Source organism: Eleutherodactylus coqui, chromosome 1, assembly GCF_035609145.1.
Source record: "Eleutherodactylus coqui strain aEleCoq1 chromosome 1, aEleCoq1.hap1, whole genome shotgun sequence".
Taxonomy (NCBI): Eukaryota; Metazoa; Chordata; class Amphibia; order Anura; family Eleutherodactylidae; genus Eleutherodactylus; species Eleutherodactylus coqui.
This window is the reverse complement of record NC_089837.1, coordinates 351,439,380-351,452,243: the sequence shown is the minus strand read 5'-3', so window position 1 is coordinate 351,452,243 and position 12,864 is coordinate 351,439,380. Positions and strand designations below refer to the sequence as shown.

Below are 12,864 nucleotides of genomic sequence, written 5' to 3'. Positions count from 1 at the left end.
TATATACCTCAATTGTAAATGAAATCAGTTAAACAGCTATGTTGTGTGGATATTTGAAAAGACCCCGAGGATGGGAGGTGAGCCGAGGCTATTTAACCTCTTGGGTGTTTCCTGTCCTTAATAGGGCTAGGGAGTTAATTACTGTGCTACTGTCATGGAGAGCTTCCTAGAAACCAAATTACCATTAAGTACTAATTTTTATTTTTTTGGCCCACGTTCGCTGGAAGTTTATTCCAAGCATTTACTACTCTTGGAACAAATAGGGTTTGTCAGGACTTTAATATTAGTGGTCTTCCTATTAGGATAGGCCATCCATGTTTGATAAGTGGGGATCAGACTTCCGAAACATTGGCCGAATGAAGGAGCCACAGTGCACCCATAGAGGTGCATGGGGCCTAACAGTTTTTTTTTCTTTCCTGTTGAGTCTGTACAAATGTGACAGCAATACTAACCACAGCATGCCCCATCACATGCTTGTATTACAGTGGAATTACTCCTGTGGGGAGTTTGTCAATGCAGTTTTTAAGAGGTAGTTCTGTATTTGAAGTAACATACCTTATTAACGTACCTTATTTCTTCAGATTCCATACAGTCTGCCATTGAGCAGTTGGATCTACTAGGTGCAGTGGAAAGAAAGGAAGATCAGATAATTCTTACACCATTAGGGAAGAAAATGGCTGCTTTTCCCTTGGAGCCCAAGTTTTCAAAGGTAACGATTTATTTCCAGTGAGAGAATTCTACTATATTTCTATATTGAATTTGTAAAATATGTTGTCACACATAATATCTACGTAATGCCTGAAATCATTGTTTGTATCTAGGAACTGCTTGCTCTGACAACTATAAACATATATTGTATTAATAAGTTAGAAATCTTAAAACTGTGGACCTAAAACAGCATGATGATAAAAAGTAGGGATTCACTTTAAAGAGGACCTCTCACCACTTCTGACATTGTATGTTACCCATGAAATAACAATGCTGAAACCTCTCTTCCTGTTACTCTGCATTGTGCCGTTCCTCTGTTATCCCCCCCCCCCCCCCCGCCTTCCTCATAGAAATGTACGAATAACTTGACAACTTGTTGTTGCCATTCCCCAAAGGGATGCGTCCGCACTCATTGGACAGTATCAGACTGTGGGGACCAACCCCTAACTGTCGGTTTATTCATTAAAGGGGAGGGGGGGAGGGGGTTCCCCCCTTGATGAAAAATTTTCTAAAGGCTTTTTCAGTACATTATATGATATGTTAAATGGTACCATTGGAAAATGTGACTTGTTTCATAAGAAAAATTTAGAGTTATGACTTTTAGAAGCCAGAAACGGGGAAAAAAATGAATAATTTATGGTCTTGAAAAGGTTAAAGGTGTTATTTGTGGCCATTTTTTTTAAAAATCCATTTCAAAAACTGGCTCAGCCTGCAGTACCAATAGATAAGATATTGGTACTCCTCTTCCTTGCTCTCCCTCGGTTGCCATTCCATTGGCGTCTGTTCTTCGCTGGTCTTCACTTCCAGGTCAGGGAACCAGCAATGATGTCACTGACACCAGAGCCATGCAACCATTTGTCAGCTCCCTTCAGCCGGTGAGCAGTGGGGACCACTAGGCAGAATGGGAGCGGCGGGGAGCTTGGGAAGTTGAGTATATCTTGGTTTATGTTGGTACCACAGGCTGCATCGGTTTTTGGGAAAGGAAAATGTTCCGGATAACCCCTTTGAACAATTGGTAATTCTCAGCATAGATCTAATGTGAAGTTGAAATACCAGAAAAAATGTTTCAGGTTGTTAAGAATGATGGTTCCATCTGTGGCCTGCATTTCAAAGATGGCTGTGGAATTATATTGCATATGGAGCATATGTATTTCTCACACAGAATGGTCTGTAGATAATGTCTAACTTTGGGGCTCAGCGGTGACGCTTAGTTACGGTGGTTTAGTAGTGTTTTACCCTGACCTCCGTCTTTTCCTGTGGAAATACGGGAACATGCCACAGAATATTTAGTGCCAATGCTGCTGCCTTGGGTCTTTTCTTAAGAATTGGAAAACTTGGGGAAAAACTCCTGATTTTTTTCTCGTATCTTGCTAAGATCAAAAAAGAAATTGCTCTAGACATTAAAATTTCCCATTTTTTCCTTCCAGACTATCCTCATTTCCACAAAATTTCACTGTACAGAGGAAATCCTTACAATTGTGGCACTGTTGTCTGTGGACAGTGTTCTGCATAATCCACCTGCCAAACGGGATGAAGTGCAAGCAGCACGCAAGAAGTTTATTTCTAGTGAAGGGGATCATATCACCTTGCTCAACGTCTACCGTGCATTCAAAAACCTGGGGAAAAATAAGGCAAGTTCTAATGATATTACATCTGTCAAATTATTTGAGACATACCCTGAAGCAAATGTTCCATTTATTCGGGCGGCTCAAGGAATGCAGCAATTCGCTTTCTCAAACCGCCAGTCTAATGTTAATAAGCATTATTTTGTTATAGCGCCAACATAATTCTCAGCACTTTAAGAAGGGTAAAGAAGACTTTACATTTCTTAACATACTTCTGGACACTGTAATTCGATGCTAATTAAAGGGGTATTGCATAGAATATGTTGTAAATTCTTGATGGGTGCTGGTCTACTTATGCAAGCCTCATATATAGGGAGAACAGGGTCTAAAGTCTAAACCATATTTTACTGCTAGTTACAAATAAGGGAGATGGAATAATACCTCCACAGCGCCACCTATTGGAAGGCAGCATTCATTCAAGCCAAAGTCAGGCTCTTTATACAAGCCTTGTAACAATGACTGGGACAGGCTTGTATAAAGAGTCCAACTTTGGCTTGAAGGAATGCTGCCTTCCAATAGGTAGCACTGTGGAGGTATTATTCTATGTCCCTTATTTGCATATTACCCAGAGGTGCATAAATGACTTTTTGAGTCTCCTCACTCACCGTCTAGGTGCTCTCCTTAAGGAGAAGAGATAGTGTTTCTTACTGCTATTTCTGACACAAGGGAGGGGAGATCTGAAGACAAACTGCCACTTCTCATATATTTGGGGGTAGCAGACGATTGATCACCTTATTGAGGCTAAAACAAGGTGGGGGGCTCGACTAGGACACTATTCTAAATCCTCTTTGAGGATTCAGCGCTGGGGGATGGGCATGCGGCAGTGCTTCTAGCTGTGAGACTACAATAGATGGCGATAGCCCCTTTTGCAGCTACGCTTATTAAAAATATTTGACACTTGGAGATGGAGCCTACGGAACTGTTCAGCAAGCACACAACTGCATATTCTGAAATTTCATCTGCTGGGATAAGTACACATTAAATATACACTTAAACTTGCTTTGTTCTGTTGCAGGAATGGTGCAGGGAGAATTTTATTAATAGCAGAAATATGATGCTGGTTTCAGAGGTCCGTGCCCAGCTCAGAGATATTTGTATAAAGGTATTGTTCTCCTAATTTATTCTAAATCTTCACTTAAAAGGGTCCGTTCCCGCGGCAATCATTTATCACCCATTCACAGGATAGATGATAAATGATTGATCACCGGGACCCTCAGTGATCAGGAAAATGGCATATCCCAAGGCTGCCGGGTGTATGGAGAAGCTGTGCATATGCCTGGCCACTGTTACTCCATCCACATGGCAAAATGGAGGTCCGCCATTCTCTTGATCCTTGCGGCTTTGAGCTGTCAGATCCCCAGCAATCGATCATATTTTACCTATCCTGTAGATGTTTAACGATTTTTGTAGATTAACCCCCTAAATATCCTCTGTCATGAGGCAAAAGTACTGTAACGAAATGCAACCCATAAATGGTTAGACGGGGGGGGGGGGGGGGATTTTTCATGCAGTTTTCAGAACCAGAATTGGGTGGTTGGGGGAGGATCTATAATGTGCATGACATTCAACTTGAAAAGGGCATTTGGAAGAGCATTGCTGATGGTGATTGGCTCAGAGGAGCTTTCTAGCCGTTCACAGTTTTCTTCCCATGTGTTTTTTTTTAAAGCTGGATTCCATACATAGTCTACCTCCTCTGGCAGTTCAAGAAGCTCTTGTCACCATTTAATTTAAAGGGTCACTCTGGCGAAAACACATTTTTCCATCTCTGCCCCCTCATCTGATTGCCAGTCACACACTGGAGGTCTCCTCTGTGTATTTTGGCTACTTCCCTGCATAGCCCCCTTATATGCTACCATCTTGATGCTGAAAGACTTTGGCTTCACTTTCACATCTATCCCTTGATGCATCAGCACAGCTATACCATATCTTTCTGCAGGCACAGTTTAATTATCATTAGCTCCTATGGTCTTCTAAATAAGCTACAGGCCATAAGTTTATATTTAGGAGGATGAGCTGTCATCTCCTCTATTATAACTGTGTGACAGGAGTGGTGTGATCATCCTCGGTAACTGTGACAGGAATGACTGACTCTGCCCCTTCAGCCAGGTTCTGTGTAACAGCATCACTGAGAAATTGACTAGAAAATGAATGCTTAACTTCAAGCCGATTTCAGCTGGTCAGAACTGAGATGACATGACCATATGAGGGAAAAGAGGGCAGGCGTTTCAGACAGAAAGGAATAACTAAAAAGGAAACACTAGCTCACTTCTATATACTGGGGGGATAACTATATCATGAATGAATTTTTTAAAAATCATCAGAGTCTCCCTTTAACTATTTTTGGCCCTTTTATAAATGCTCTTCTTTGAAAGACCTCTTTCTCATGACATAGGTGAACTGCTTTCTATAGTTTACGCCTAATATCAATGTATTTTTACTTCTATAACAGATGTCAATGCCAATAGAGTCGTCAAGAGCAGATACGCGCAATATCCGACAGTGCTTAGCTCACGGTCTGTTTATGAACGCAGCCGAGCTGCAGCCCGATGGAACGTACACCACCGTTGAGACACACCAACCTGTGTCTATACACCCCTCGTCCATTCTTTTCCACTGCAAGCCAGCCTGTGTCATTTACAATGAACTCCTTCATACCTCTAAGTGCTATATGAGAGACTTGTGTGTTGTGGATGCTGACTGGCTGTTTGATGCCGCACCAGAATACTTCAGGAGGAAATTAAAATCCGCAAAGAACTGAGAAGATGCTCTAAATTATTTTATTGTGTGCTAAATAGAATTTTGCTACAGTGGTCTCACTACTTAATTCTGTACCTGTTCGTTTAGGAACCGAGCACCTTTATGATTTTATATTCTAAAGAGTTTAATATTCAACAATTCTGTTTTATGCTTGCTGGACAAACCTTCCATTCCCTGGAAAATTACTACTTTTATGTTCCAAAACTTTTTATCTAGCTGGGTTCAACCTTTTTAACATTTTACTTTACACCTAAGATGTTGAGTTTTGCAAATAATTTGCTTTACTTATTCTCTTACAGCCTAATTACAGTCTGTGATGTATTTAACATTTTGCCAGTTACTTATTGAATCTTCACTGAAGGATAATTAGCTATAAAACCCGTTAATGGGTTATCTGAGATGATATACTGTAATACATGCTGCTGCATTGCAGTATGGGAAATGCATTTATTTCTCCCAATGGAATCAGAGGTGCATTGATCTCTGGGCACAGAACAATCAAGGGGGCAACTGTGAGATTAAAGCTAAGAAGCTGGCAGAATTGTGAATGTAGGTTGGGCTGAGAATGATCTGTGGGACATGGTAAAGCTATAGAAGTTCATAAGTAGAGCAAATCATATACTCGTTATGTTGACATGTACATTGTAAAATGATTTAAAAGTGAAGCAGTACTTTCTAGGGGTTTTCTCATTAAAAATATTGGTGGCATATTCTAGGGTATGCCACCAATGTTTAAGGTTGGGGAGGGTATGGATTCTCCTTAGAGAAAGCACCTATTGAGAATGCTTAAAAGGTCATGCATGCTCTTCTGGGAAACGTATGCAAATGAGAAGATGGAAAAATGCCTCTGCACCTCCCCCTATTTCTCCCAAACCATTTGCATGGTTTATCTTTTCCTTATGGAGAAGACTCTGGCTTTGGCTTATATTCCCTGTGATTGCTACAAGGCTTGTCAAAAGGTCTGACATTGACTTGCAAGAATGCTAACTTCCAAAAGGGGCACTGTAGAGGCATTGTTCCATTCTACAATTTGCATAAATTTCCCAGAGGAGCATGCACAGCCTTATAAGTCTCCTCAGTCGGTGATCTCCCTAAGAAGAAACTATACCCTTAACGACCTACATTATAGGCTTCTCACTAGCTAAGCTAGCAACCTACTGCACACTGATGAGGGGCAAAAACCCTGAAACAGCTGTCTGTGTATGGTTTATCTTTTCCTTCTGGAGAAGACTCTGGCTTTGGCTTTTATATTCCCAGCTATTGTTGCAAGGCTTGGGAAAAGGTCTGACATCGACTTGCAGGAATGCTGCCTTCTAATAGGTGGCGCTGTAGAGGCATTGTTCCACCTTCCCATTTGCAATAATGTCTGATGCGTGGAGTCCAACTGATGCAACCCCTGTTATTTGCTAGAACGAAATGGCAGCAGTGCTTGGAAAGCTCTGCTTCTTTTCCTGGGCAGACACATTTTTGGATTACCACAGGGATGCTACAAGTATCCTTTATCCATTCATCTTCCTCATTAAATGTGGTCTATGGTGGCAATAACTGACTCATTGGGAGAAATGACAGTTCAATTACTGAGCTCTACCATTGGCTGCAGCAGCGTGTAAACATTATGTCACGGTGGAGACCCGCAGCAGTGGTGCTGGACTGCTGGACACAGTCGGCAAAGGGGAGTATAAGTGGATTTGTTTTTAAACATAGGTGAGATCAAAATTGCAGAAGTAGGACAACCCTTTTAAGCAAGATAAAACAACTTGAATTCTTTTATATTGCCTTGTTTATATTGTGTAATGTCAGATAACACATCGGAGAAACATTTCTCTTATATTTAAAGGAATTGTCCAGGTAGAACTGATACAGTGCAGAACCTGCAGAGGATGGTGCATGACCTCTGTCTTTTGGTGGTTTTAATCTCTCAAGTCATGCACAGCTGCTTAAGCCCTGCAATAGGCATAAAGGGGTTTTTATGCCTATTTTTCCTGGAGTGTTCCTTTTATTAAAAAAAACTCCATGTAAAAGCTGAAGCCATATGTTAGCTGGAATTAGGGGACTGAGGATTGTCTGAAACTTCGCTTTGGGTAGAGCAGAGGTCCCTTCTGACCTCATTTTTCCTACTGGCTTTTGCCCTCGATTCCACGATTTATCCATGATGCTGCTAGCATATGAGCAGGCTGAATATTAATGCCAATACAATGCCTGTACACTGCAAGCTATTGTAAAGTCAGTGCTGCATGGCATGCTGCCGTAGAAAATATATATGGATGAATTGTGATTAGGCAATACTTCATAGCATGTATTTTAAATCATGAGATAATAGAACTTCTTTTCCACAATCTTCATTATCCACAGGGCTTCAAGGCCTGTAAGGCTCTGAAGCCCACCTAGCAGACGCAGGTATCCTCCCTCCCTCTTAAATTTGAACATACTTTTACTACTGTAGCAATACAATAAACTATTTTTAACAAGTGTTTGTAAACTGAGAATGTGTGCCTTTTGATGACTAAGCCGATCATTTTAACAAAGGTTGCTCAGGGAAGTGTACCACAAACCTCTCCGGGGTCTTCTATATGTAGGAGTCTTATTTGTAGGTTTCCATTTATGTCAGTAGAGGAGTGGGTGCTTGTGCTAGGTTCATCCTCCATGAGAACTAGTGCCGGGACACATTTATCTTCGACATCAGCTGCTGGACCCGCACTGACATGACTCTCATGACCTACATTGGGAGCCCTTTGTACTGTGTGGTATTTCAAAAGATGGTAGTAGGCATTATGATTGCCAAACTTGGTCACTGATGATTTTGTACTATGTATGGATACATTTTTTTGTAGGTTGATGCTGCAAGGGGATAGTTTCTGTTCGATGTTCTACTGATATCAATAAGGACTAACTGCAGTGTATTGTAAGTTTCTGTGTGCAGTTTACTTATAAAATTTGGATACAAACTTTTTTGTGGCCAGAAAAAAATCTTTTGTTTAAAAAGAAAAAGAATCAAGCACCTAGAAGAAGTTCTCGTTTTGCTGTAAAACTCTGCATGCAGTTACACCTCGGTCAGATATACAAATGATTAGAGTTGCGGTGTGATTAGATGAACGGTCTTGCCACCTGGGGCCCTAAAAGTGGTTCCATCCTTGGCCTATAAAAAGGCTCTCAAAGACTGCTTGTGTGTAGAAGACCTCCTTTTCTGCTTGTATAGAGCTTCTTGACCACTAGACGCCTCTACAACACAATCTGAGAGATTGTGAGGGGCACATTATTTTAATGCAAGAAGCTGGATGGTCGTATCAACAAATTGCCTGCCACCGTTCTGACAAGACTGTTAGGAGGATGAGAAGGGGGACCAAACACGAGGCGACCAGGCTCAGAATGCCCTTGACAGAAGAGATGATCTTCTAATCGTCTGACAAGTATGAGCAGCTCCAACTGTTTCATTGTCAGCCATACAGAAACAGGTGGCACCATCTTTACAGGCTCCAGTGTCTGTTGGAGCCATCTCCAGGAGCTTGGCTGAAGGACATTTGGTCTCATGGCACTGATTACAGGTGCTGCCTCTGACACCCACCCACCATCTCCTCCATTTGCTGTGGTGTTGTTAACAACGAAACTGGACTGCGACAGAGTGAAACTGGGTTGTGTTCAACGACGAATTCAGGTTTAGTTTGAGCGCTGACAATGGCCCTGTTCATGCCTGGAGAACGAGGAGTGATTGCCTCAATCTTGCCTTTGCTGTGTAGCGTAACACTGCTCCAAATGCTGGTGTGATAGTCTAGGGGGCCATCGTATATGACAGTCACCCCTAGTAGTGGAACGATGGACAATGACAGCTCAATAATATGTTCAAGACATCCTGCAGCCACATGTGTTGCCTCTCCATCCAGCAGGATCATGCTTGGCTGCACACAGGCGGGTCTTAGGAATATCTCCACACCATTGTCACACTTCCGTGGCTGCCCGGTCACCAGATTTATCACCAGTAGAACATGTATAGGACCATCTGGGACACCAACTTCGATAACCTAAGAGTTTGCATGATCTAGAGGTTTAATTACAGCAAATATGGACCAATATGTCACAGGATACCATACAGAACCTGTATTCCTCCATGCCCGCTCCTATCACATCTTGTATCCAAGCTAGAGGTGGTACAACAGGGTACTAGAGCCTCCCTTCAAGTGTTTAGGTCTCCGCAATTAATTATCCTTCTGCTCTGATATTGAAATCCCTTACTTATATCAACGTTACAATCACACATAGCAAGTTTCATTCGACTCTGACAACTCCTTCTAGGGGCTTGATTTTTTATTTTTTTTTGACAATGAATGATTGTGTGTGTATGTATGTGTATATATAATATATATATAAAACATACATGCACGCTGCATTCCTTATATCTCTCGAAATAGACGCTTATAGGTTGACAATTGCAATGACACCCTGCTAATGTACTAGATGCTAAGTACCAAACATATCAACTCTGTAAAGTAAGTTCTAATACAATTTGTCTACAACAACAATTAAAGCACAATAATAAATTGGATTGATATGATTGTAATGTATGTACAGGAAAAAACATTTGTATAGGTATATGTGCTTAATCTAGGGAGTATTTCCTTAAATAAAGAAACAAGCAAACAGAAGTCATTTGTTCTTTAAATTGTTTCCAGCACTATCTTTTGCACTGATAATTACAACTACCTTCACATCTACACTGGAGCCTCTGACACCGATCTGGTAGAAAATCCAGAATGCAATAGAACAGCCAGCTGCACTATCTTGTCTGCATGAATTCCAGCTGACATCCAGAAGGACCCTCAATATAGTCAGTGGGGTCTGACCTGCACCGCTTGGGCCCAGCAGATCCGGTATTTCTGTTGTTCACCTTTTGAAAGAGCCAAACAATGGAAATCAACTGGAGACCACAGTGTGAATGTAGCTTTAACAGGTATAATTTATCACCTGTGTATCTCTTAATTGAAATCTCTGTCTAGATTTTGCAGAGCAGTTTTAATCCAGACTCCCTGCTTTTTATGCATGAACTGCTTATTTTAGGTCCCTCGGCATGTTTGGTAAGTTCAACCAATGATATGTAGACATGCTTTTGTTTTTTTGGGCTTATTGTCTTGCTAATCTGAAATATTCTATAGGTTATGGATAAATGGCTATACCTTTTCCTCCAAATGAGATCTACCATTTTAATAATTAGCAGAGCAGTGTTCATGGAGGCTTGTAATGTGCTACCATAGGGTACTGTATTATGGAGATATTCTTTTCTAGACGAGTTCTGTAATATTGCCCTTTATGTCTACATATGGAATTAGGAGGCGTACAGATGTACAGCAAGGCACTATATAAGTCAATGGGTACCTTATTACATTCCTGTACAACATGGAGGTTACATAGTAATGTAATGTATTTGTGTGCATCAGCGCTTATTACCCTGCTGAATTATGAATGCTCACTAGGCCGGATTCACAGGGGCGTATTTGCGAGTTAGTTCACACTTTTTTTTGTATGTGTGTGTGTGTGTGAGCAGAAAAGAACTTAGCATGCTCTACTTTTGTGCCCATTTGTGCACCAAAGGTCCCCATAGACGTCTATGTGCGCAGTGCAAATACACATGCAATACACAACATGCTGCGCAATTCAGCGGGGAAAAAAACACATCTGAAACTCGTTAGGATAAATAGCCATTTAAATCAGGCTGTTGTGCTCCCCCAAAAAACTCCTGTGGTCCTGAAAAGTATAGTTAAATACGCTGATATGTGGGCAAAAAAGCCTAGCTCCTAATGTAAATATGTTGCGCTGAGGCTCACGCAATTGCGCATACACTCATGTGAAACCACCCTTACAGACCAAGAGTTTGGCAACAATGTGAGGTCATTCCAGCTATTATTTCTCTCAGGTTTGTGTTTATCCAAAGCCCCATGCACATTTTAATTGGCTAAGACAGCATCAGTTATGTTTCTGTATTATTGTACCTTGACGCCACCGGAAGCTAGGGGTTTGACAGGGCTTCCATGGAGGAACGCCCATGTCACATCCCTAGCTCCCAATAGACTCAATAGCTGAAGGTCCTAGAAGGTGCTACACTCCATTTCTGCCTCCATGTGCTTTGTTCCAGTGCAGTTACCGCAGATAACCGCCTGTCCCACAGGGTCGGCGCTGCAGTCCTCCTCCTGCTGTCTGCGGCCGCTGCCTATAACTCAGAGCCCCCCTTTGCTGTTGCCCTTTCTGCTGTCCTATAGCACTGTGCGGGGGACGCATGTAGGGGACTGTTCTGCGCCACTGCCGACTCCCTGGTGTTGTCCTGCCTTGTGCGGCCGCCGTGTGTGAGTGACTGTCCACCTGGCGCTGTGTCCTCCCTGCTGCCGACCGCAATGCAATACATGACTGGGGGGGGTGTCTTGTGCTGCACCGCTGGCAAAGCCGCTTCATAGCAGTGTGGCTTCCCTTAAGCCGTCCCCGCTCTGTGCTTCAACACAAAGGGGGGCCGTGAAGGAATGCAGGTGCAGCCCATTTCTGCTGGGGCAATGCACAGCTGGAGCGGCCGCCATGGATGTAAAGGACTGCAGGATAACCTTAGTGGCCTGCCAGGACCTGCAGCCAATCACGTCCAGGGGGCTTCACCCCCCCCCCCCCCCATCAATCTTGTCTCCACCATTACTCCCTGGTGGCATTAAGATACAATAATACCTTATGTTTCTATGTACGGTGATGTTTCTCACATCTGAATCGGGGAGCAAAAAAATTAAACCAATCCAATCTTTCCTTTTTTTAAAATTTATGGATTGTCTTGTCCCAGAATATCCTGTAATAATAAAGTACCGCTGCTCTGTTCTGTAGTCTAATAATAAAATACCCTGCATCATGCTGTTGTGTGCTTTTCACTCTCTTCTGCATGATCTTCTGGCCTCCTTCCTAGTCCATGGGTGTCACCACGACTGTACAGGTTCGGCCAAAAATATATAGACCGCATTTGTGAGTGTGTCAGACTTCAAATGTGACATAAGTGTTTCAAATTTCATGCTTACGTGAGGAAGGAAACCCTTTACAGCTCGGGCCATTACATGCACCACATGGCAGCAGACTGGTTGAGTTTGGAACAGAAAGTGTGACATATGCGTTTATTCTCACCAAAAATTAAGCAGAGGTTGGCAACCATAGACCATCCCTAATAATCAAGTATTAACCAGACGTTTGATGTGACAGGAAGTGTGCAGCCTGTGAAAGGTGCAAGCAGACCAAGGACTGTCCACACTGACATTAACAGCGCATTTGCAAGCTCAGCTGGGTAGCTCACCCGATAAGGGCAAGTCACAAAGGCATTTGGCAGATTGGTCATAACCAGTGTGCAAAGACTGCTGAAAGACCTGCAAATGAGGTCAGATCATCCTGGCTTAATTTACAAACTTGATGATGTTTGGAGTTTGATGAGATCTGGCTTGCAACGCTGTAAGATTGTCCCGATTTGGTTCGCCAAGTGGTATGGGCTGAGGAGGCGAAGTTTTGCGTTCCAGTAGCATAAACTAACACAATTACGTATTCTGGAGAATGTGTGCAAGTGGAAGTGAGCCCACAAATCTCTGAAGTCATGGTCTGGGTGGAATGAGTTAGGATACATTATTTGGGCCATTTCACTTTAACATAGTATGTAAGGCTGAAAAAAGACATATGCCCATTGAGTTCAGCCTGCTACCCCCCCCCAATGTTGATCAAGAGGAAGGCAAAAAAAACCAAAACAATCATGTAGAAGCCAATTTTCCTCATTTAGGGG

General features: G+C 42.4%; 1 protein-coding gene across 1 annotated transcript in view; it reads left to right on the top strand.

Annotated features, from left to right (window-relative positions):
- DHX33 (DEAH-box helicase 33) overlaps window positions 1-7,576 on the top strand; it is a 33,121-nt gene extending 25,545 nt beyond the window's left edge. The window contains exons 9-12 of the mRNA XM_066576845.1: window positions 582-709; window positions 2,136-2,339; window positions 3,349-3,435; window positions 4,783-7,576. Of these exons, the coding sequence (XP_066432942.1) occupies window positions 582-709; window positions 2,136-2,339; window positions 3,349-3,435; window positions 4,783-5,091 (728 nt within the window). The 3' untranslated portion in view covers window positions 5,092-7,576. The remainder of the gene's footprint in view (window positions 1-581; window positions 710-2,135; window positions 2,340-3,348; window positions 3,436-4,782) is intronic.
- Window positions 7,577-12,864: the final 5,288 nt, after the last annotated feature.